Source organism: Numida meleagris, chromosome 3 (genome assembly GCF_002078875.1).
Source record: "Numida meleagris isolate 19003 breed g44 Domestic line chromosome 3, NumMel1.0, whole genome shotgun sequence".
Lineage (NCBI taxonomy): Eukaryota > Metazoa > Chordata > Aves > Galliformes > Numididae > Numida > Numida meleagris.
In genome coordinates this window covers 13,114,731-13,136,072 of record NC_034411.1, presented here as the reverse complement: position 1 = coordinate 13,136,072, position 21,342 = coordinate 13,114,731, and the positions used below count along the sequence as shown (strand labels likewise).

The 21,342-nt window shown below is 44.8% G+C and overlaps 1 protein-coding gene and 1 long non-coding RNA gene across 6 annotated transcripts in view; one reads left to right on the top strand and one right to left on the bottom strand.

The window, feature by feature from the left end:
• The window catches only part of JAG1 (jagged 1), a 35,312-nt gene extending 33,615 nt beyond the window's left edge, over positions 1–1,697 (bottom strand). Inside the window, exons 1-2 of the mRNA XM_021390096.1 lie at positions 1,626–1,697; positions 611–916 (exon numbers count right to left, since the gene is read on the bottom strand). Of these exons, the coding sequence (XP_021245771.1) occupies positions 611–916; positions 1,626–1,697 (378 nt within the window). The remainder of the gene's footprint in view (positions 1–610; positions 917–1,625) is intronic.
• The window catches only part of LOC110396787, a 39,701-nt gene continuing 20,948 nt past the window's right edge, over positions 2,590–21,342 (top strand). For 4 of the 5 annotated variants that reach the window (XR_002437264.1, XR_002437262.1, XR_002437261.1 and 1 more), the window contains exon 1: positions 2,590–3,165. This is a non-coding gene — a long non-coding RNA (uncharacterized LOC110396787). Of the gene's footprint in view, positions 3,166–15,789; positions 15,937–21,342 lie in introns of all 5 variants that reach the window. The other variant, XR_002437265.1, reaches the window with a different exon arrangement.

The window sequence follows — 21,342 nt, the reverse complement described above, 5'->3', positions numbered from 1 at the left end:
TCTTCTGTCTTAGGCTCCAGAGTCTGCATGTACCTCAAAACACAGCAAGCTTCCCAGGGAAGCTGGCAACCAGCTTACCCAGAGCAACAACAGCAGCTCCCATCAACACCAAACAGCGCAGTGAGATTTCCCCCTGGGGGAAGCAGGAAGCCTTCCCAAACACGCTCCAGGGAAGGAGGCCAGCTATGACACACACTTTTCACACGGGATCCCTCCACAGCCCCTAACCCACTGCTCCTTTGGCTTAAGCCCAAGGCTTCGCTGGTTTGGAAAAAAAAAAAAAAAATGAACTTCTGACCTTCTAATTCTCAAGAGGCTTATTCATGCTGTAAAGTGCAGAGATACTGGGTTTGCTTCCCTGACCCATTTAGATCCCCCTCGCTGCACATCTGACTTTCAAATTTAACAGGCTGGGCATTGTGAGCCCCAGGGAACACAAACAAAAACACCACCGCGTTTCACTCGTTTCTGCGCGGCGGAGTGCCGGCTCCCGTGCCAAGACGCCTGCTCCCTCCCCAGCCCCAGCGCGAGGAGTTGGAGATGGCCACAGCGAGCCGAGCTCTAACAGCACCATCCGACAGCGCAGAGCCAGAGCGGGCTGCGCACTCACCGGCCAGGCGAAGCTGAAAGGGATAACTATCCGGTTCTTTTCGTTATTCCGGCTGTACTTTAAATTGAAGGTATTCCCTCCGATGACAGGGGTGGATTTGGATCCGAAGCTGCAGGGGCCGCCAGCGGTGACCCGCGATTGGTACTCCTTCAGGCAAACTTTAAAGTAGGTGTCACACTCGTCTCTGGTGCACTTTTTATCTCCGGGGTTTCGAGTGCCGTCGCAGCAGTTCCCATTCTGCAGCACGCCATTCACATTTTGCACGGATAAGATCTCCAGCTCGAACTGTCCCGACGCTAACACCACCTGCTAGTCCCAAGACAGAACCGGGGGAGAAAACAAAAAGGAAAAGAAAAAAGACAAGAAACGAAAAAACACGGTTACCTTACTTTTTACCCCAAACGCAACCTACGGCAGCTCTGCAGACAGGAGAAAGTCATCTTAAAGCCAGCTTGCTTTTGAGAGGCACACATATAGCATTAAAAAAGGCAAAAAAAAAACCAAAAAAACCACGCAATTGCTTCAAGCTTTTTCCTAGCAGACACCCTCGAGAAAGGCTCATAAATCATTCCAGGAGCACGGATGCTGAAACAGAACCCAAAGCCCCGAGTCTGAGAAGGGGCTTCCCAGCCCTCCAGGGAGCGCGGCGCCGGCAGCAGCGCAGCCCCTGCAGCTCGGAGGGGCGGCGGACGGGACGGGACCAGCAGCCCGCTGCCCGCCAGCACCGCGCTCAGCCCTGGTGTAAAAAGAGGAAAAAAAAAAAAAAAGAAAAAAAAACCAAAAACACACACGCAAAGAAAAAAAAAAAAAAGAGGAGGAAAAAAGTAATCTCGAAAATAAGCGATGCGCGCTAATGGCACTTAGATCCTCGGGAGCCTCGCCCCGCCACAGGGACCGCAGCCCTCCCCGCAGGAAAGCCGGTACCGCCGCCCGCGCTCCCGCCGCAGCCGCCCCGCGGTTCTCGGGACCCCCTCCAGCAACCGCCGCGAGAGCCGCTCCCGCCCCCCGCACGTACCTGAGCCCGCAGCCCCAGCAGGGCCAGGAGGAGGACGAGGGAGCGCGCCGCCGCCCGCCGGGCCGCACGCATGCCGCCGCCGCCGCGCTGCCCGCCTGCAGGCCGCCGCCGCCGCTCGCTCCGGGACGCGCCGAGGAGGGCCGGAGGAGGAGATGCAGGAGGAGGAGACGCCGCTGCTGCCGCCGCCGCCCCGCTCTATATACCGCGCCGCGCCCGCGCCGAACAACGCCGCTTTTCAGGCGCTTTCAATAGCACCCCGGTCTTCAATGCAACGCAGCCCGGCCTCCTTTTATTCTCCTTATTCTCTCGCCTCCCTTTTTTTTTTTTTTTCCTCTCCTTTCTTTTTGTTGTCCGCCTTTTCTTTTCTCTTTCCTTTATTTTATTATCGCGACGATTATCCCGATCCTTTTATTGCTTTCAGGTCGCCGGGCAGCGCGCGGCGGAGGCGCCCCCCGGGACACACACGCACGCACACACACACACCACGCACACATACACACACGCACATGCAGCGCACGCACCGCCCGCCGCCCGTCTGGCAGCCCCGCCGCCGCTCGCCTTCATCTAGCCCACGGCGGCAGGCGGGGAGGCCGCCCGCGCGCGCATGCGCCCATCCATATGCATGAGGGGGCAGGAGGAGGGGAAGGCAGGTACCGGCGGGGCGAGGAGGCGGTGGCCGCTCCTCCGGAGGGAGGCGGGCGGTGGGTCCTTCCCGCCCCGAGGCCGGCAGCCGGCCGTCCGGCCGGGGGAATCCCCCCCTCCTCCGCAGGTGCCCGCCGGGCCACCTGGAGGAGCTGCCCGTCGCGCCCTCGCGGAGGCGCGATCCCCCGCTCGCGCTCGGGGCGGTTTGCGGCGCGGGGACGGCTTCTGGGATCGCACTGCGGCGCCCGGCGCCGCGCGGCACCTGAGGCGGAGCGGCCGTTGCCGTTGAGGGAGGGGCGCGCGCTCGCGGCGGGAACGCTGAGGGGACGGACGGCGCGCGCCGGGAGCGGGCTCTCGCGTCCCGACGGGGGCGGGCGGCCCCTGCCCTCAGGGAAGCCGAGGCGGCGGTCGCTCCCTCCCGCTGCCGCCGGGCTCATCGTCCCTCCTGGTCAGCCCGGCGCGCCGGCCGGGATCTCCCGTGGTCCGTGAGTGGGGAAAACGGCGCCGGCCGTGCGTGGAGGCTCCCCGCAGCCCGCCTGCTCCCGGCTTCTGAGCGAGTGCAGGGCTTCGTCACCGCGCCCTGCCGGGAGCCGGCTCTGCGGGACTCCTTGCAAACCAAGGATTTTGGTTTGCACCGCAGCAAAAAGCGTTCAGGCGCGCTCCCAGAGGAAGAGCCGCACACCAAAGGGCACGGAGCAAACGAACACAAACTTAAGTTTATTCCTGGGTCGGGAAGTTCCCCGAGCCCCCGGTCCAGGGCTGGCAGGGCGCTGGGGGCTGTCTCTGTGCCGCTGCCCCGAGTCCCTGCAGCGCTGCGGACCCAACCCGCCAGCACAGTGCTCCATCTGACCCAGAGCAGCGGTTCCTGTGTCCTCTGATCCCGTCCTGACGGAACACGGTAACGTGTGTCTATTTTATACACCAGAGAGAGTGGGAGAGAGGAGAAGAAAATTTCGGACCTAATTGTACCTCCTTTGTTTTCATTTCCTATGGCAAAAGCTCAGCGTGCGCCTGTCCTTGGCTGGGTGAGGTCTGTGCTGGCAGTGCCCATAGCCCTGACACCAGAACCACGCTCACTTCAGCCATACACCTATGGGTCCCGTGTCTGTGAGCTCAGAGCTTAGGTTCCATACCAGCAGTTTGGGCACACTTGGGAAACACAGCATTGCTAAAATACTCCTTGCCCTTTTTCAGCCCAGAAGCTGTAACGGCATCAGTTGATCCTTAGTTAGAGTCGTTACCTTTCCTTAGGCCGGTAAGCCCTCCTTGCATCTTATCCACAATGTGACTGCAGTTGGATGAGACAAGAACCTGCATCCCTCTTCCTTTTTGAATGGCTTCTCCTTAGCTTCCACAGCCAATTTGAATGTTACTCATTTACAAGTGCCACACAGCTGCTTCTCTGGGCCTTTAAATACCCTGCTGCCTGCTGGTAGGCTGTGTACCTCTAGGGCAGGTCTGGAGTTGGCCTTTCTGTGAAAGGTTACTCCACCTGTTTGACTCCAGTGCTTAGGAAACCCAAAGCGCTGGTTCCCACAGTGCTTGTGACTCAGCAGTGCAGCTGTCCTTAAACAGAATTACTTGTCCAACAACTTAAAATGCTTTGCAAGCACTTACGAATTAAGCCTCCCAATGTCTTGAGATGCAAAACATTACTGATAGGTAAACCAAGGCAGAGAGTGAGAAGTGTAGAAGTGTATTGCAAGCCCTCTGTCTTGCAGCTCTAGAAGACACGGTGACCTCACAGAAGTCAGAAACAAAATCTCCTTAACTTATTAAGGCCAGAATTTCACCCCTGAAGTCCTATCTCCTGCTTTTCTTCACTGAGCTCTCAGGGCCATTAGCCTCTGCAGGGCAGCACTGGAAATCAACTGAGTGTGCAGTGTTATGCCACTTGAGAATCTTTTTTCAGTTGCCCATTCCACTGTGTATACATCAATGTACAAATCACTACTTGTGCAGGTCGGACCTGAGTTGTGGTTGCTTTGAGTAGCCTGAGACTGATGCATTTGAAATTCCTGGTGTAATGGCATTCTTACACACGTTCGTGTCACACAAGGTACGAAGCCAACATATCTTCCTTTGAGGCAGGTGAAAAATTTTTCAAGTTCTGGCTCTCAGCTTTTTACATTGCGTAAAGTTACTTCCTGTTAATCTTCCTATTCTGACATAATTATATTACATCCACGTTAGAAGTTGTTACAAACATCTTGTGTGCCAAGGTCCAGCGCTTTAGGCCTGAATCAGTTTCCTAATGCAGCTAGATCCTGCTTCATCAGAGCCACTGGGAGAATGCACAGCCCTTCAACGGGACAAGGATCACAGCCTTTAGAGGGAGCGCCTGGCCTACCAGGGTCAGGTGTCCTGAAGTCGGTGCTTTGTGTTCGGAAAGTTGTAATTTCCTTTTAAAGCTCTGTGAGTCATTAAATCACGGCTGTGAACAATCCCACAGGATTTCCTTAGATTTGCGATACCCGAAGGTAAGTTTGGAACGGCGCCCCTGAAAATTCTTCATTTGGGGACCCGATCCTTCTCATTTTCAAGTCAGTGACTGAACCGTTTACTACTGTAATGCAGATCAAGGTTGTTGCATAAGGATGAGGCTTCGAACTTTACCAACCTTCAATAAACCAGTAGAAAGAGCTACCACTGGAATCCTGCAGTCATAAAGAATTCATAAAGTTTGATGACCTCATTCCAAAGCAAATGAATAAGCTAGAGGAGCCCTTTGCTTCTCCACAGATTTTTTTTATACATGGTATTTTTTAAGTTACTTTTTGCTTTTCTGTATGAGCCACTGGCTAAACTTGTTCATCGCAGTTTCAGATATAATTATAGGCAGACTGAGTGAAAGAGGGACAATGTCATCCACTTGGCTAATCCTTTATCTAGGAGTTAAGGATCCCTTTTGCAAGGAGAAAACTGTATCAGTGCAATTAATCGTGGATGAGTGAGCTTTTAGATAAGGCTTTTCCTATAATATACCCATAACACTTTATTTTCCTCTTGCTGTACTGGAACTGACCTCCCCTCTTGGGTGAGTGTCACGGAGGCAGAGATAGGGGCTGTACCGTGCTGCTTGGCTGACACACATTTCAGAGCAACACATTCCACCAGATGAACACATTCGCACAGTTGAGTGATCTAAACTTAGAAAGCTAATTTCTCTAATTACTAAGTGAGACTGAACTCCTGTAAAGGTTTTCATCACCTGAGTGGAATGGGAATTGCACTTCCATAATCATTTAATGTTTGGAAATTAATTAGAAAGCATTTAGTGGGGAAGCCACGCCCCATGTTAAGACTATTTCACAAATGGATCAGGAGAGAAACCTGCCTGTGCTGAGAAAGTTGAGCAAGAGGCAGAAGCTCGGGTAGGAGAAAGAGTAGTTTACCAGACACTGAGCAGTGCAAGTCTACTTCCATAAAGGCTTCAGATCTTCCGAGTCAGGCAAATTCTTAAAGCTATGTCTCTAGGCAAGCTTTACAAATGTGATAAAAGGTTTTGGAGAAGAATGGAGACCCAACTCCAGTTTGCTGTTGCAGGCACGCACTTTCTTGCTTCCCTGGGGTATGTTGCTTAAGAGAATTACATTTTTAAAGCCCCATTTTGTACATTGTGTACGTGCCTATTGTGACTTTGAAATTCCCATCTTAGTTTTTCTGTACCTTAGCTCCCAGGAACTAAAAGCTCAAAATTGAATTCAGAGGTTTACCTGAGAATAAGAAAAAAATAAAGGCTGTGAGGTGCTGAGAAATGACCGTGGTGAGAACCAGTAAAGTCCCTGAAAGAGTTAAAAGTTGTAGAGCCAAAACTTGCATCTATTGTAGAGCTTTAAAGTTTTATCCAGCTGTAATTAACTGAATCCATAACGTTATTGCTTTCTGTCACAGCTTAATGTTGAGACCTTACTCCATTCCAGAGAATAGTACTGTTTCTCCTCCAGTTTCCTTTACTTTTATGCATATTAAATTTTCTGTTTTCTGGTTGTTTCCCTGTTAACCCTTTGAGGATCAGACGCCTCTGCCTTAGCTGGTGATTTCCCAGTTTCTTTGTCATCCTTTTACCTCCCCAGGATTCCTACACACCAGGCGTTTGATCTCGAACCCCTGCTTTCTGAATACATGGAGAGCTCTGACTACAGCTTTAGGTGTGAGTAGGAGGGCATCTTATCAAGCTGGAGTAGCTTCCAGTAGGTGCAAAGACTGACACTGAGCAGTAATGGCAGGTCTGTCACAGACAAGATGACACTTTCATTTGATAAGCTGCAGCCTCAGCTATTCCTGTCAGTCGTAGAAATGTCTATGCTGAAACCTGGGCTGAGCCCTGTCTCCAATAAGCAGCTGATACCTGTTAGAGAGCTCCAAGTTCCTGGCAGGGTTTTCCACACAGCTCTCTGCAAGGATGCTTCTTTTAGATAATTGTATTAAGTCCTTGGAACAGAACAAGTTTCATTTCCTTGTGATGAAAGTATGAAAATGTTGGAAGATTCCCCTTGATATATATTGTTTTCATTGTCAAATGCATGGGACAGCAATTGTTCAATGCATTCTCAATCCCAAATTATCCTAAGGGTGCAGTACTGAAGAAAGCAAGGGTGTCACTTTAGTCAAGGAAATAACTCAAAAGAAGGAGATTGCAATTAGTAAATTTAAACAGAGGTGAGCAGTATAGTATTTCTTGCCCTTGCTTTCTTTTATTCCATGGCTGATATTCTGGCCTCGGGTTAGTCCTGCATGGGGGATGTAAGCAGAGATGCTTCATTTGGCATGAAGAAGAACTTAGAAGAGTTAGGATTACTGAAATCCAGAAATCAGCCCAAAATATAGACATTCCTGGGTCAAGGAACAGCAAACTTTCACTTAGGGATGTGCTTGAATAGTCAGTGAGTTAGATCTCAAAGCTGGATGGGTGGGAGTGACCCTGCTAATGTACAAGAGAAACAGTTCTACAGAGAGCAGGGGTATACGCATGCACAGTGGCACAATGGCATGCATTTGTCTAGTCCCTTGGCATTGCCTCCAAACTGGCAGAAGGGATTTTTTGTCTATCAGCTATGTATTTTTGTACAAAGCGCAGGCCCTGGAAGATGTATAGTACAGCATCCTTGGTGGTACTGACAGACAAGGTCCTAGGCAAGGGGCCTCATATAGCAAGCTTTCCTCATATCCATGCTTTACACACAGGACTTAAAAAATCTTGACCACTCTGTGTTATGACAGTGCCACTGGCATGCAAATGTTACTTGAATATGCACTGGTGGCTTTTGTACCACTGATCAAGCAGTGAGGCGTTTGATAGATCTGTATGTTAGAAACAGCAACACTGAAGAGTGCAAATCTGCTCTGATTTGAGAGTTTTGGTGCTGCAATACTTTGAACAGGGCCTATATTAACTTCAGCAGTTTGTTCAAGCTTCTCTCTGTCCTGCTCTGACAGCAGTCAGCTGTGATGGAGGTGCCTGCAACTACTACCAGCATAGTGGTAGTAGGAGTGAATGAGAAGGAATGCAGTAAGAGCATGCTAGGGGCATCATGGAGAGGTGGGGGATAAAATACCTTATTCTTGGATGGGTAGTGTGAGCAAATTGCAGTGCTTGGTCACAGCCTCTCTGACTGAAGGTTTTTCCTTGCCCTTTCTGCAGTATGTGGGAGTTTTTACATTTCTACCCCCATGTCTCACATTTTCAAACACACGGATGATTTTTCCTTCCATTTGCTCCTGATCTTGACCCTAAGTGAGGGACCATTCCAAGTATGATGAAGGACATGCTTGGCAAGGGCCCAGAAGAACAAGAGCCTGGCTGTTGAACTGGACTCTAAAAACTAGTTAATTTTTTTGAAGGCATAATCCTGTGTGCATCGACTTTGTGTCTGAAAAGGGCTTTGGACTCTCGCAGATCCACAGTCTCTGCATTGCCCTGAATTGTGTGTCAGGTTTTTTGTTGTTGTTGTTTTAATATATGTAATGATGATTTTTATTTACTGTGGCGGAGGGGAACTAATGAAGTCTCTGCTACAATTTGAAATGAAGCAGTTCCACACCTGTCCCTTTGAATGCGTGTTTGTGGTTGGCTGCCTTTTATTGTCCCCTCTCCTCTGGGATTACAGGGGAGTGTGGGTGTGTGTGTGTGTGTATGTGGAAGGATTTCCCAGCCTAGCGGGTGACCCCTAATTTTGCATCCTAAAGCAGTGGCTTCCCTTACCTCCTTTCTTTCCGATATTTATTGGAAGCACGTGCTAAGGAATCTGTGAGCCTGCAATGCTAATGAGTGCATGGCACAGCACAGAGCGGGGCACCAGATGCAAAGGGAAGGGTGCGTTTCCTAATGAGGGTGTCCCGAGACCCATCTGTTGAGTCTCGTGGGCCCTCAATGAAGTTAGCTGTGCAAGGTAGCTAGAGGAGGTTTTTTTCTCTAATGCTTTTAGTTCTCAACAAGTGCAATCCTGTATAGAGCAGCATGTCACGGGGTTAGGCTTTGTTGTTACTAGCAGATAATGAGACTTTGGAGAGAATGCCCCCACCCCAGCTGAAAGGAGGATAACCCTCTTCTACCCCCTCCCTTCCCATCTTCCTTGCTCAGATCAATAACAGGTCCCTAGGCACAAAGCCTGCATTCTTTTATTCTCAAATTAGAGCAGCTGCAGCAGCAGCACCACAGCTCATTGGAAACCTATTAGCTTTTGAAAGACTTAATCCAGTTTGAAAATAACTAGCGTTTCTCAATCCTTCACGCACTCACTCCCTTAAGAGGCAATATACTTAGGCTGCTTTGAGAGTGGACTGCGCTTATTATTATAATAACCTGCATCTCTCTCAGTGTCCCAAAGGGGCAACAAAGAAGGCAAAATGTCAGTTTCCCAGCTTCACACAGCCTAAGAACATTGGATTTACTCTGCCATATCACACCCCATCGCTGAGCTATGTTGCCTGCTATCTTGCCTTCAACAGTGACTGATATCTTGTGATTCACTCTTCAGTTTCATAGCTTCAAGGCCAGAAGAAACTATTATGATAATCTATTTGACCTCCCGTGCAATACCGAATTTCATCCTATATAGGGAAAAAAAACTAGGAGAAGCTGAATTCTTTGATGCTGCTTTGCTGGGCAACAGTAGAAATGTGTGATTTCTTTTGGAGGAGTACTTCTTGCTATAAGGTTAATGTGTTCCTGTAGGATTATGTGAATAGAAGCCTTATGCATACTCAGAATGTGCCTTGCTCTTGAGTTAGTGGAACTGATTTTAGCTAAAAAGGGTTTGCGCTTTCTTGGTTTCTTGGTTAGCTTTTGTACTTAATCAGCTCTTTTGTGTGGATCTCCTGCAGCAGCTCAGTGAGCTGGTTATTCCCATTAAAAAGATGGGGATCGGGAATACAGTAGTTATTATATCAGAGACATTTAGGCCACAAATGCCTTGGGAGGAGCAGAGCAGTGAGGAAACAAACCTTTTATGAACAAGGTCCTTAATCTTGTGCCTCAAATTGCATTGAAAGTCAGTGGATGATCAGGGATGATCAGAAAAATTCTCATTTTTCTTGAATCCCAGCCTAGTCTGTTTGCTGGGACATCTTTCTCTGCTCAGTTGTTTCCTGTACCGTGCCAGTCCTAAGCCATTCCTGTAAGTGCTGCCAACTGTTATCCGTAATGATAGCACTGATATTTTGCCAGTAGTAGCTGGGGTAGGGCCACCGACTGACTTCCTGAAGGCCACCGAATGGTAACGGCTTTTGATTTCTACTGACCTGGACCAGATTCAGTGTGGTGACCTAAAGTTAAGGGGCTCAGTATCTCGTTACTAATCCCTTGAGCTAGCCAATTCCTTCCACCAAGTCAACGTTTTCTAAAGTGTTAAAAGACTTTTCCTGCCCGCCTGCCCATTAAATCCTGCTCTTCTGTCCGTGTCCTTGGATCATCCTAATCACTGAAGTGGATCAGTTTCAAGTCTTAATGATGCAAGCTCTGGTACTGACAATGCAGGAGATGGCAGGCAGTGCAGCTGAGGCAGTGTGCAGGCAGCAGGGCAGATACTGCTCTTGAAGGTCTGCTTTGGGGTAGCCCAGTTGTGTTGCTTTGTTATACATTGCCAGCTATGTGGTGTTTCCTGCCTTTAGCTTATTTATCAGAGATTTACAATTTATGTATGTTTTTAAATCTAGAAAAAAGAATCATTCACTAGAACCGTTATTTAGGTGCCTCATGTCCCAGTTATCTTCTTACTTTGTGAGACAGTGGACATGGCTTCATAGGATGAGCTGCACAGAGTGCCATCACTATGTTCTAATGTATCCTTATTATTGAAGTCTTATATTTTAAAGATCCAAAGAAAAGTGCTTGAAAAGAATGAGTACAGAAGAACATAGTTTTATGTTAGAATTTGCCTTGTCCATGTATGCTTAATAAGAAATGACTTCATAGAACTGTAGAATCCTTAGAGTTAGAAGGGACCTTTAAAGGCCATCTAGTCCACCTCCCCTGCAATGAACAGGGACATGCACAGATAGGTCAGGTTGCCCAGGGCCTGATCCAGCCTCACCTTGGAAGTCTCCAGGGATGGGGAATCACTTCCATTGTTCTCATTTTTGATGGGGTACAGAGTAGGTTAGAAATCTGTGTCTTCTATATATTGCCTCCTTTGTTAGCAAAGCTGCTTCTTCATTCATACAGGTGAAGCAGGGTAGGCACACACATTGTTTCATATATTTCTTTCTTTCTTTCTTTCTTACTTACTTTCTTTTTTTCCCTGCAAATAAAGGCAAAAAAAGGAGAACTATTCTTAGACATTTCAGTTACTTATCACTGATAACTCTTCTCTTTGTGTTTATTCTTGTGAAGTGGGCTTAGCTCTGTTTTTATGAGGAAGATTTTTCTTCATGCAAAGTAGGGACTCTGCTTCTCCCACTACTTATGCAGCTGTACAGGTGGCACTATCTCTGTGTTCACATGCACTTGAATACAAATTTCCTCTATCAATTTTTTTTCTTAAAAAGATGATTAATAGAGCACGTCTGCCTTTGACTGCATATGACATACTACTGGTCTACAGATGAAGAAAACACAGATCCCCCAGCTTCTGCTCTTGGTCTGCTAGAAGGAGTTGCATACGTACGAAGGGACCCTACCACCTTTGTGCTTATTTTCACTCAGCAGACCAGGATACTCTAATTCCAGGCTGCCTCATTAAGAACACGCTTGCAATAGTTAAGTTGTCTCCAGAATCACAGGAGGTTGTTCCTACTTTACAGTACTAGTGATGTCAGTTAGTGCTGTTACCATTTGAAACTTATTTCTTAATGTGGAGCTTGACATGAAGGCCCAAGTCTAATAATGACACGTAAGTAAAATCTAACATTGTCCTTCCTCTTGCTAGCACTTTGTTTATCTGAATTGTTTCCCAAGTTATCTCCTGTGGCCTAACCCCACAGAAGAGAAGATCTAATCTATGATTGTCCTCTGGGACTGTATTCCTGCAAGGTCCTTGAAGAATATATCCTGTTTCCCAGTCAAAGAGTCATTCCAAGGATGTGTCCTGTCTTCTCTTCTCATTTGAAGATTGTTTGGATGTTATTTATGAACTGTGTTTTGTCTATGGACTACTCCTATTATGTAGGCATTGTGGTGCTTACTAGAGAAGGAAGAAGGATTAAAATGGCTCAGACTTTATGTTCAGTGTCACACATTATCTGCAGCACTGAAAATGCACCAAAGCCCAGCCTACCCTTGGAGGCTGCAGGAATGATGCCATCAACAGAAGACAGATTAGGCCTGCAATAGAGAAGTAGTGATAGAATTCATGATGACCTCTGTTGTAGATGTTTTAGTGCGCAATACGGTATACTTTGCTGGGTGTCAGATGTGGAACAAAACGCTGACTCTTTCAGGATGGTGCTAAAATATAAGCATATCATTGATCAAGTTATGCTTGAGTGTAAACATTCAAACTTGGCTGTAGCAAACAGAATGCTCGCAGTTATGCCAGCTAGGGTTACAGTTTGGCAATTTTATTGGAGTATGAAGAGGTCACTTATTGTTCCAAGGAGTTTTTTCCTGAAAGGAAGGCAACCAGTGCTGAAGAGCTGAAAGCACTGAGCTGTGCTCATCTGGATTAAAAATAGGTATTTTGGGCCAGCAGAGCTTCCAAATAAGCAAATTCTCAAAACAAACAGTTTTCCTTTTGGTAGCCGAAAAGGAAACCACACATCCAGAAGGAATGTAGATCAAAGCAAACTCTGCAAATGATGCAGAAACACATAAAATAACAAACAAGGCTGGTGGGAAGAGGGAAGCTTTTGTAAGTAGATAGGTCTATTCATATTACACTGAAACCAAATCCAAGATTGCTAAAGAAGATACTCGAGAGAGGCATATAAGGCTATAGGTTTTTTCCTTAGAAGATTTTTTTTCAACCTGTTTTTGCATGTCTATTGTGTTTGCCAAGTGACATATAAGGGGCATACTCAGCAGTAGGAGATCTTGCTGATACCAGCCTTCGCCTTTCGCCACTCTCTTATCTCCTACTTTCTTTCTCCTGCGGCTTCCCTGAGCCTCTCTCTCCTTAAGCCTATGACAAAACGTCTGGTTGTTTTACTGCTTGTCCTTAAGGCTGTTAAAACGCACCATCAAGTCATCTCTCATAACTAAATTTCTAATATTTAGGTAGTTTAACTTTCCTATTTAAACGGAACAATTCTGGATATATATATAAGTATTAGCTGGTTAAATTGGAATGCATTTGTTTAATGCATTATATATGGGAGTAAATATCTACCACAGAACTATTTTTTGATGGAAAACATGAAATGATTGCTAAATATTTTAAAACTCATTTCACTTATGTTTAAATATATATATTGCTGCAATAATATATGCTTGTACAAATTGAATTGGTAGAGAGTTGGTAATTGTTGCAGTGTAGTTGCTCTTTAGCTTAATGATTTGTCCAGTCCTTTCCTGGATGCAGCTTCATTAAGTGATGGATAATTCCTGAAATTCTCAGGGTTTTGAGTCTCAATCAAGAGCAAGGGCTTTGCAGAAGGGGGAAGAGTCCTTTGTCCGTCAGCCATGAAAAACAGTGAAATTCCTGGATCAACTGTGTTCCTTGCTGTGGGCCCTGCAGACCTACCCCCAACTCTTTTGTCCTGCAAGCTCCTTCCATGTGCTTCACCAGCTGAACAAGCTGCATGTGTGCCACCTACCTCATGTTTGGTAGGAAAAATCCGTTGTGCAAAAGAAAATCTATGTCATCTAGGCCAAGAAGTGAGAAGGCAACTCTCCTGTGTGAGCAACATTTCTTTACGCAGAACTGAACTTGTCTCTTGCCTCTCACACACTTCTGCAGCTACATACTTTTTGAAAACACCCATGTCCGCATTGCCTAATGCTGGAGCAGAGAAGGTTCCCTGAGGCACTATGTAGGTGAGGACAGGACACAAGCTAGATTTGCTCTGCCCCGCATAGTTGGAAAGATTCTATTTTCTCTTTCTTTTATTAATTTATTTAACTATAGAGCAGCCTCTTTCTGCTTTCCACAGCAGCGTCCAGTCAGGAAGGGCAGGCCCCACTGCACCCATCCTGTACAGCTCATAGGATGTACATCAGGTTTGGTTAGGCACCTTCTCACTTTCCCTTTGGCTATGCGCAGAGATGCATGCTCATTGAGGGAAGGGCAGTTTATTGTAGAAAAGCCATACAGTTGAGCAGTAATGTTAACTATCCTTGTGGTGACTTGAAAGCAGTATAATTGCACTGTCATCAAGTAAACGTGACATTTATTTCAGTGGTATCTTATCCCCTTGTGAATTTGGCTTAATCTGCAGAAGACCAAAGTGCTTGATTCTACAAACAGCTCTTTCATTTCTTTTCCTGCAAGGAGGTAAACAGTTTTTGTAGCAAACAGAAACTGAGAGCACCTCCCAGCAGTGAGCAAAGCTTTTTCAAGACTTCATTTATCTTGAGAAACTCTCTTCTGCAACCAGAATGTTAGTAGGAAGCTAGCCCATAGAATGAAATGTAATGACATTGTTGCATGATTTTGGTGAAGTTTTAAGGGAAGAGGGAAGCCTGCAACCATGTTCTTCAGCGATTTGAATCAATGCTACTCTTCTGAAGACTATTACTGGAATAGCTTAGGAATAGGTTGCAAGAAATATTTTCCTACTGTACCAATACAGTGTTTTTCTTTTTTTTATTTTTAATGCCATAGGATCAGTGAGATTTCCTTCAGCAATTTTTGATTTCTACAGGAATTGTTTGTCAGTTCTTCGAACATTTTTAACATGGCCACTTTTATGCCAAATGGAGATCAGTGAAAGTTTGAGCTCTGTATCCAGGGACGCTCATCTCTTTATGAGCAGTGGACCAGTCAATGGGCTCTATGTATCAGATTGTTAGACAAAGGGTCAGCCTGCAGCAAAAGGGATGTTTGTACTGTGGCCAGAACAGGCTCTCTTAAAAATAATAGCCAAGAGCAAACACTATCAATTAACAAGTTAGATGCTTGTAAAAAAATGTCAGCCCATTTGCTAAACCATTAAGAGGGGAAATAAGACTTGACAGCTCACTGCGCTGTGATTCTAAGCGTGATATTGCCCCTTTAGAAAGAGTGCTGCTGGTGTTCTGTAAGCAGAGTGAGAGCACTGCAGTCATTGATGACAAGTGACTGGGAAGATTTGTTGCTGTACAGAAGTTTGTGCATGGCTTAGTTTTGGGTTATTTCAATCTGTCTACATCAAGTGGAGTGAAGACTCCTGCTGACAAAATGCAAAGCTGTCAGATTTGAACTGGCAAAATAAAGCTGATGTTCTAAAAAGAGTGTCATAAAGTCACTGCTGTTGTTATACTAAATGCGGCCTTTATTTTCGTGATTTCAGGTTACAAAAAATATTGGATTTTTTTTTTTGTTGAAAGGATTATCCCAAAGCCCAAACTAGCTTTTCTGAGGGGAACTTGCCACTAGAAGATGATTTTTGCAAAGTGTATTCCCAAGATGATGCCTTCCTAGTACAGAATAAAATTACATTTGTGATCTCCTTTTTCTTGGTAAATATACAGGCAGAAGAATGTTTTCAGCTGTAAAGAAAAGGAGGCTTTTCAAAAGTGGAGCATTAAAAGGATTCTACATTACTACTGGGCAAAATAATTCTTTAAAGTGGGACTGAAAAGCCAGGCCTTCTCAAAATACTCTTTCATATTAATTTCCATAAGGCACTAGTAGATTTTCTGAACTCAGTGGCTAACAGTGTCATCTGGGTGGTTCTGGTCACCAGAAGGATAGGTGCTGGAAGAAGTATATTGATGAGAGAAACAGACTAGGAGGAATTTGTTAGCATTAACAATACCCCAAAGGATTGCTACTCAGTAGCAGTAATTGCCCTATCTTGCAAAGAAACTCCACTAAACATATTATTACTGTGTAATATTATTAGTGTGCATTTTTATTGTGTTATAATGAAGGGGAGAATTAAGAGCAGCATAGTGTGGGGTGAAGCTTCCAAGAGTACTGTATTTGGACTTGTTACATTTTAGAGCCATCAAGAGACACGAGGGCCATGGAAGGAGGAAGTGGGAAGACGCAGAATGGATTGTGGCCACAGGAAATGAAAGCTTCCTAGAGACAAGGAATGCCTGAACCTTCCCACTCCAGAGCAGGCTTGGAGGCTGCTCGCTTTGCCAGTGAGTGACATGATGTGGTGACTGTGAAGAAAGAGCAAGTGGTCAGGGCCAAGATAGATACTGTCAGGGCTTAGGGGAACAACATTAAGGGGGGACAGAAATAAGAGATATTGTCACTGAATGGAAGCAGGTTCTGGACAAAAATAAGGCTTTTTTTTTTCTTTTTTCTTTTTACTGTCTGGTTCAGCTGAAAACCTTGCATGAGCTTTTATTAGAGCTGGGCCTTGAGCAGGGCAGTACGTCAGTGAAGGAATACAAAGCACAAGGCTGACCGTGAGGAAGGAAGGGCTGTGTCTGTCTCAAAATCTGTGTGGAAAGTGCGTCTCTTCCCACTGACTTTGAACCTCCCCTTCTCTGTGGAAGGGGAGGTGACTCTTCAATGACTTTGCCATATGGATAGGTCACTTCAGCCACCCAAGGTTGAAGAGTGCTTGATGGAAGACATGGACAACTTCTGAGTAATTTGATACAGAGTATTTCAAAGCTCTAACTTAACCCCAAAGTTTTCGCATTGTCCCACTGAGTTTAGCTAATGAGATATATGTGGAAAGTCATGTTGGAGTTGGAATTTTTTAAGGACAGCAAATTGATTGGGGAAGGCCTTGTGCAGAGATGAAGGGTGAAAGGCTGACTCACTGATACAGCTTCCAATGTGATAGTGAAGATTGCGCTTGATGACTACGTGATTGGTAAGTGGCATCAGAGATCAGCTATATTAACCAAGAGACACCCCCTAGTCCATAAAACTGAGTTTAAGTAGCTGGGACAGATCAACGAAATAGAAACATACATTGAATTGGAGTTCATCAGAAGGCCTGCTTAGGGAGAAGCACTTAGCCCAGATCTTTCAAAAAATCAGTCAAGGCAGGAAACAAAGTGTATGCTTTTACATGAAACCAAATATATCGGCTGTCTGAAGTTCTTCTGCTGAAATGCCTTTCTGTATGCCTCATGGATTGACTATAAGGCCAGACTTTTGTTTTGGTGACTCAGCCAGTGTTGGTAAATATATCTTGAAAACTGCTCTGTGGAATTTTTATTTTACACATTTTTCATTAAGACACAGCTTTCTAGATTAAGTATTTGGTAACTTTGACAACAGTTAGAACTGATCAGTCTGTAATTCAAGTTTTTTGAAAAAATAAATAAATGATTGCCCCCAAACTTCCCGAAGATCAAAAGCCTGTAAAGAAAGTTCTTAAATGTTAGACACAGTTACTTTAACATAACCATTGATGTAGCTATTGCTTCTATTACAGTGTAATTCCTTCACGGTATCTTTATGCTTATGTATGTTAGCATAATAGCTGTATTCTCCCTCAAAATAGTCATTGGCTTGTTGTCAACCAGAAGTTATAATCAGAATAATTCTTCTTTAAGTAGCACTTCCACAATGAAGGACCTGCCTTCCTGAGATTTCTAACAACTCTGATCTGGAAAGGACTGTTTTTAAAGAAGGAAAATGCTATTAATATCTTGGTATTATAGAGAAGTCAGTTACATAAGAAGGAAAACAAAGGAGAAGCATAAACAGTACCAGACTAGATAAGATATCCAGTGCGATATTGTCAGTACTAGGGGCAAAGAAGTTGGAAATCAAGTATTATTTGACTAGAGGAAACAAATATCCCGAGCCTTTGTGTAGTAGTTCATAGCAGAGTCACAGGGCTTTATAAAAATTTTGTTGTATTTTGTCAAAAAGTGAGTTATGACAGTCTCAACGTAAAACACTAATTCATTTTTAAATGAAGTATGTTTTGTTTTCCAGTTACTCTTCTGGCAGAGGGTCCCATAGATCAATCATTCATATTGGGACTTTTCTTAAAGCAATTTAAAATGTTATCTTTGTACTTAATCAGCAGGACTTCTGTCTTTTGTTATGGGAGATGTTGTGAAGGACATGACTCTCTTTTTGTATGCCTGATATGTTATGTAACTCTCATCTCATTTACATTCAGCACCAATAATCTGGTGTTTTCAGCCAACTTTTTTTTCCAGATACTTCTTTAAGCTTCTGAGCATTTCACCTGCCCATCTCTGGACCTCTTTTGTTTCTGCTCTCTTCTTTTCTGCCTGTGGATTCAGTATTTCAGTCAAGAAACTGATGTAGTGACACTGTTGTAGTGGGAAAGTAAGAAAATTTATACTAAATGGCCATATATTATATAAAAAAAAGTCTAGTCAAGATTTTACAACACTTATTTCAAGGCTCTCATTTTTTAGGTTTTAGTGTGTCAAAGTGGAAGTATAATGAATACTGTTGCTAAGAAAACCATGGCTTGTCTAAGCCGGGTAGGTCCACTATACTACTACTTAAGAATAAGAGCTGAGTGAAAATAAAGAGAATTAAATAACAGGAAAGCTAAAGCACTGAACATGACTTTTGAGCCTGAGCATGATTTTTCATATTGCTGCTGGAGGTGTATTTGCTGATGAATCTGTCACAGTTCTGCAAGTTTGTGGAACGTCCAAACAGTGTTAGTTGCCCTGACTGTGCTTCTTACCATCGATATTATGATGTGAAACACTGATGAAAAACCATGAAACCACGACAGAGTCATAGTGTGGTGGTACTGAAAATCTATCAGTTCATGACCTGTGGTCTTCTACAGGATGATCACATTATAATTTTGATGTTTCCTTTACATTGAGGTACCTTTAATACCGGAGTATGTGTTTAAGGAAGTTTTGCACACTCCGCATTTCAGAGTGTATTGCTGCTGACATTGAGTGTGAGGCACTGTGAATGGCATTGTAGCAGAAATGCTGAGTCATGGCCTGAACCAGTGATTGAGCACCTGGTGGGAAGGCAGTCAACCCAGGGGAGCTCAGGTGTATGCAATGTACCTGAGTGACCAGAAGGGGTGGAGCCAGGATCCACCCCTTCCCAGACCTCATTTAAGGGTTGGCAGTGGATCTTTGCATATCTGAAGCTTTTGGAAGGTAGGAATCTTCTTTTCTCTATTTCTGTGCCATTGCTGTTGCATTTGGGCAAATTCTCATTTGCTCTAGCCTAGGATATTGCTACTCTGCTGTCATTTCTGCATTTTCTGTTGCATTACAGCATATTTCAAGAGGTCTTGAATGCTGGTGAAAAGAGCAGGAGCCAGTCCAGTACACACAGAACAGCAGGCTTTTGTTTACTGAGTCAAAGCTGTGAAACCATAAAGGAAGCAAAAGCTGAAATCAAGGGAAATAGAAATAATAGAGCGGGAAGGGAAAAGGAGGATCAGCGTTTGAGGATTCTTCTGTATGAAATAGTATTTCAGCGATAAGGGAAAGACATGACTCATTCTTCCAAGACCTTGCTTGATGCAGGAACCTCTTTATTTTAAATTGGGTTTTACCTCTTGTAGGTGAAGGGGATTATTTATCAGCAAGAATTCACTAACATCTTCCGGAACTTTATACTTTCCGACTGATTCATTGTAGCTAAAAAGTAGCTTTATGTGGTGATAAATAGGCTCCTAGAGTGCCAGCTGAAGTTAGAGACGTCCCTCATAAGAGGTGGGAAATGCTTTCTTAGATTTCAGGCTTAAAAAGAATGCTTTCAAGCGTTCCTGGTTGAGTCTTCCTTCTCTCATTGGAAGTTATTCTTTTCTTGAAAAATCTTTTGGTCTTTTAAAGAGTCTTAATACAAATACTCTTAGGAAGTGTGATTACTGTGGGGCAACTGGCTTATAATCAGTCAGTCCTTTCAGAGCCTCTCTCTTCTGTCTTGACATTGACCCGGAGCATGCCTGGTAGTGTGCTGGGGAGCCATGTGCCTTATATGTCCATTGCAACTTGCACGAGGTCGAGCAGGGGGAAGCCAAAGGATTCGTGCAAATGGTGGAGCCAAGAAGAAGGTCAGGGATGGCGTTTTGTGGCCATGGGAAAGAGACAACTCTTTCCCCTGGGTAGGGATGAGTCTCTGTCAGTGCTGAGTCTCAAAGAATCATGGGGCTCCCATGGCTGGCACCCAGTGTTCTTAATTTTGTGGTGAATAAGAGCCCTGAAAGCACATAATTTAGCTAGTCTGCCTGAAGATAATTATTGAAATAAATCATTCTCTTGTTTAAAGAATAAATCTTCAGCAAATTTCTAAAGAGCCTAAAGCACTGCTGATTTTAATCATTGCATAGGGAAGTGCCTGTACAGTTTAGTGTTTCCAAAGCAGCAGTAGTGCTATTAAAAATGCAAGCCTGGATTTAAAAGCTGCCACAATTCAAACAAAAGGTTTTGGGGATTCCTGAACTCACAGATGAAAGAGGAAAAGCCCAGTGTGCAGAAACCACGCGTCCACTCCAAGTTTAACTGATCAGTAAGCAACATTCCCACTTGATGCCTCAGTTTCTATGCCTCAGCACTGGGTGTTCTGTAACATATCTTCCTTCTGAAGAGTAGAAGTGCTTCAAGAAGGATCGATGTTTTTTTTTCCTTGGTGTTGATGGGCTGTTGTTGGTATTTGGATTGAGTATGACAGGAATTGTGCTGTGGTGTGTCAGACTGTACCACAGAGAGCAATTCCAGTCAATGGCGGGCGATTTTTATCAGTCTACTCTGTGGTCATCCAGTGGGCTCCCAAGGGCTGTGTCTGTTGACTCCAATGATATTCTTGTACAATGGCATGTCCTGCTTTGTTAGGGATTTTTTAGGGTTTGGATGATCGACAAGGGATTTTTTTGAGGGCGTGAAAAAGATCAGTTTGAGTGGGATGGGTTTTAGCAAAGTAGAAATTCAGCAACCCAGCTGAGGGCTGGAGAGTCATGCTTCCCCAAAGCTCCCACCCTTGATTTAGGAGCTGTGCTGTGACAGAGACTGTTCACTCTGGAGGCAGGATGTAGGTTGTAATAGTAGCTAAGGAGATTTGCCACCAGTCATGGTCCAGGTGGGTTTTAAATAGACTCAGTCTTCTTCTTGAGGACTGATAGTTGAATAGCACTGGGCAATTTGGTTGTTTCTCTGGCAGTTTGCTGGGTGCCTTGGTTGGTTAGTTAAAAGGCAGATCGTTGTTCAGTTAATTTCTGATCTTTCTGATAAATGGCAGAGATATTGGGCCCTTTGTATAGAAGCTATGAATCCATGATGGATTGCAGGCAGGTCACTCCTGCAAGTCTTTTTCTTCCTGGCCACTGGTTGAACACCCAGAGAGACCATCAGGTCTCCCATGTTTTTGATAATTTCTCCTTTTTTCTTGGAGAGCATGTAGATCTCTCTTTTTTTTCTGGGGCTGTTTTCCAGGAATGGACTCTGCTAATCTTTTCCAGTGCAGTAGCCTAATATCTCTATACACTTCAGACTGCGAAGTACTTGCTATTCTACTCAAAACAATCATAGTGTTTAAAAATAAATTCATATGGCTTTTGACTCGGCACTGTTTCAGTAATTCTAAGTGGCTGGGAATTAATTCACTGTGCCATTTAT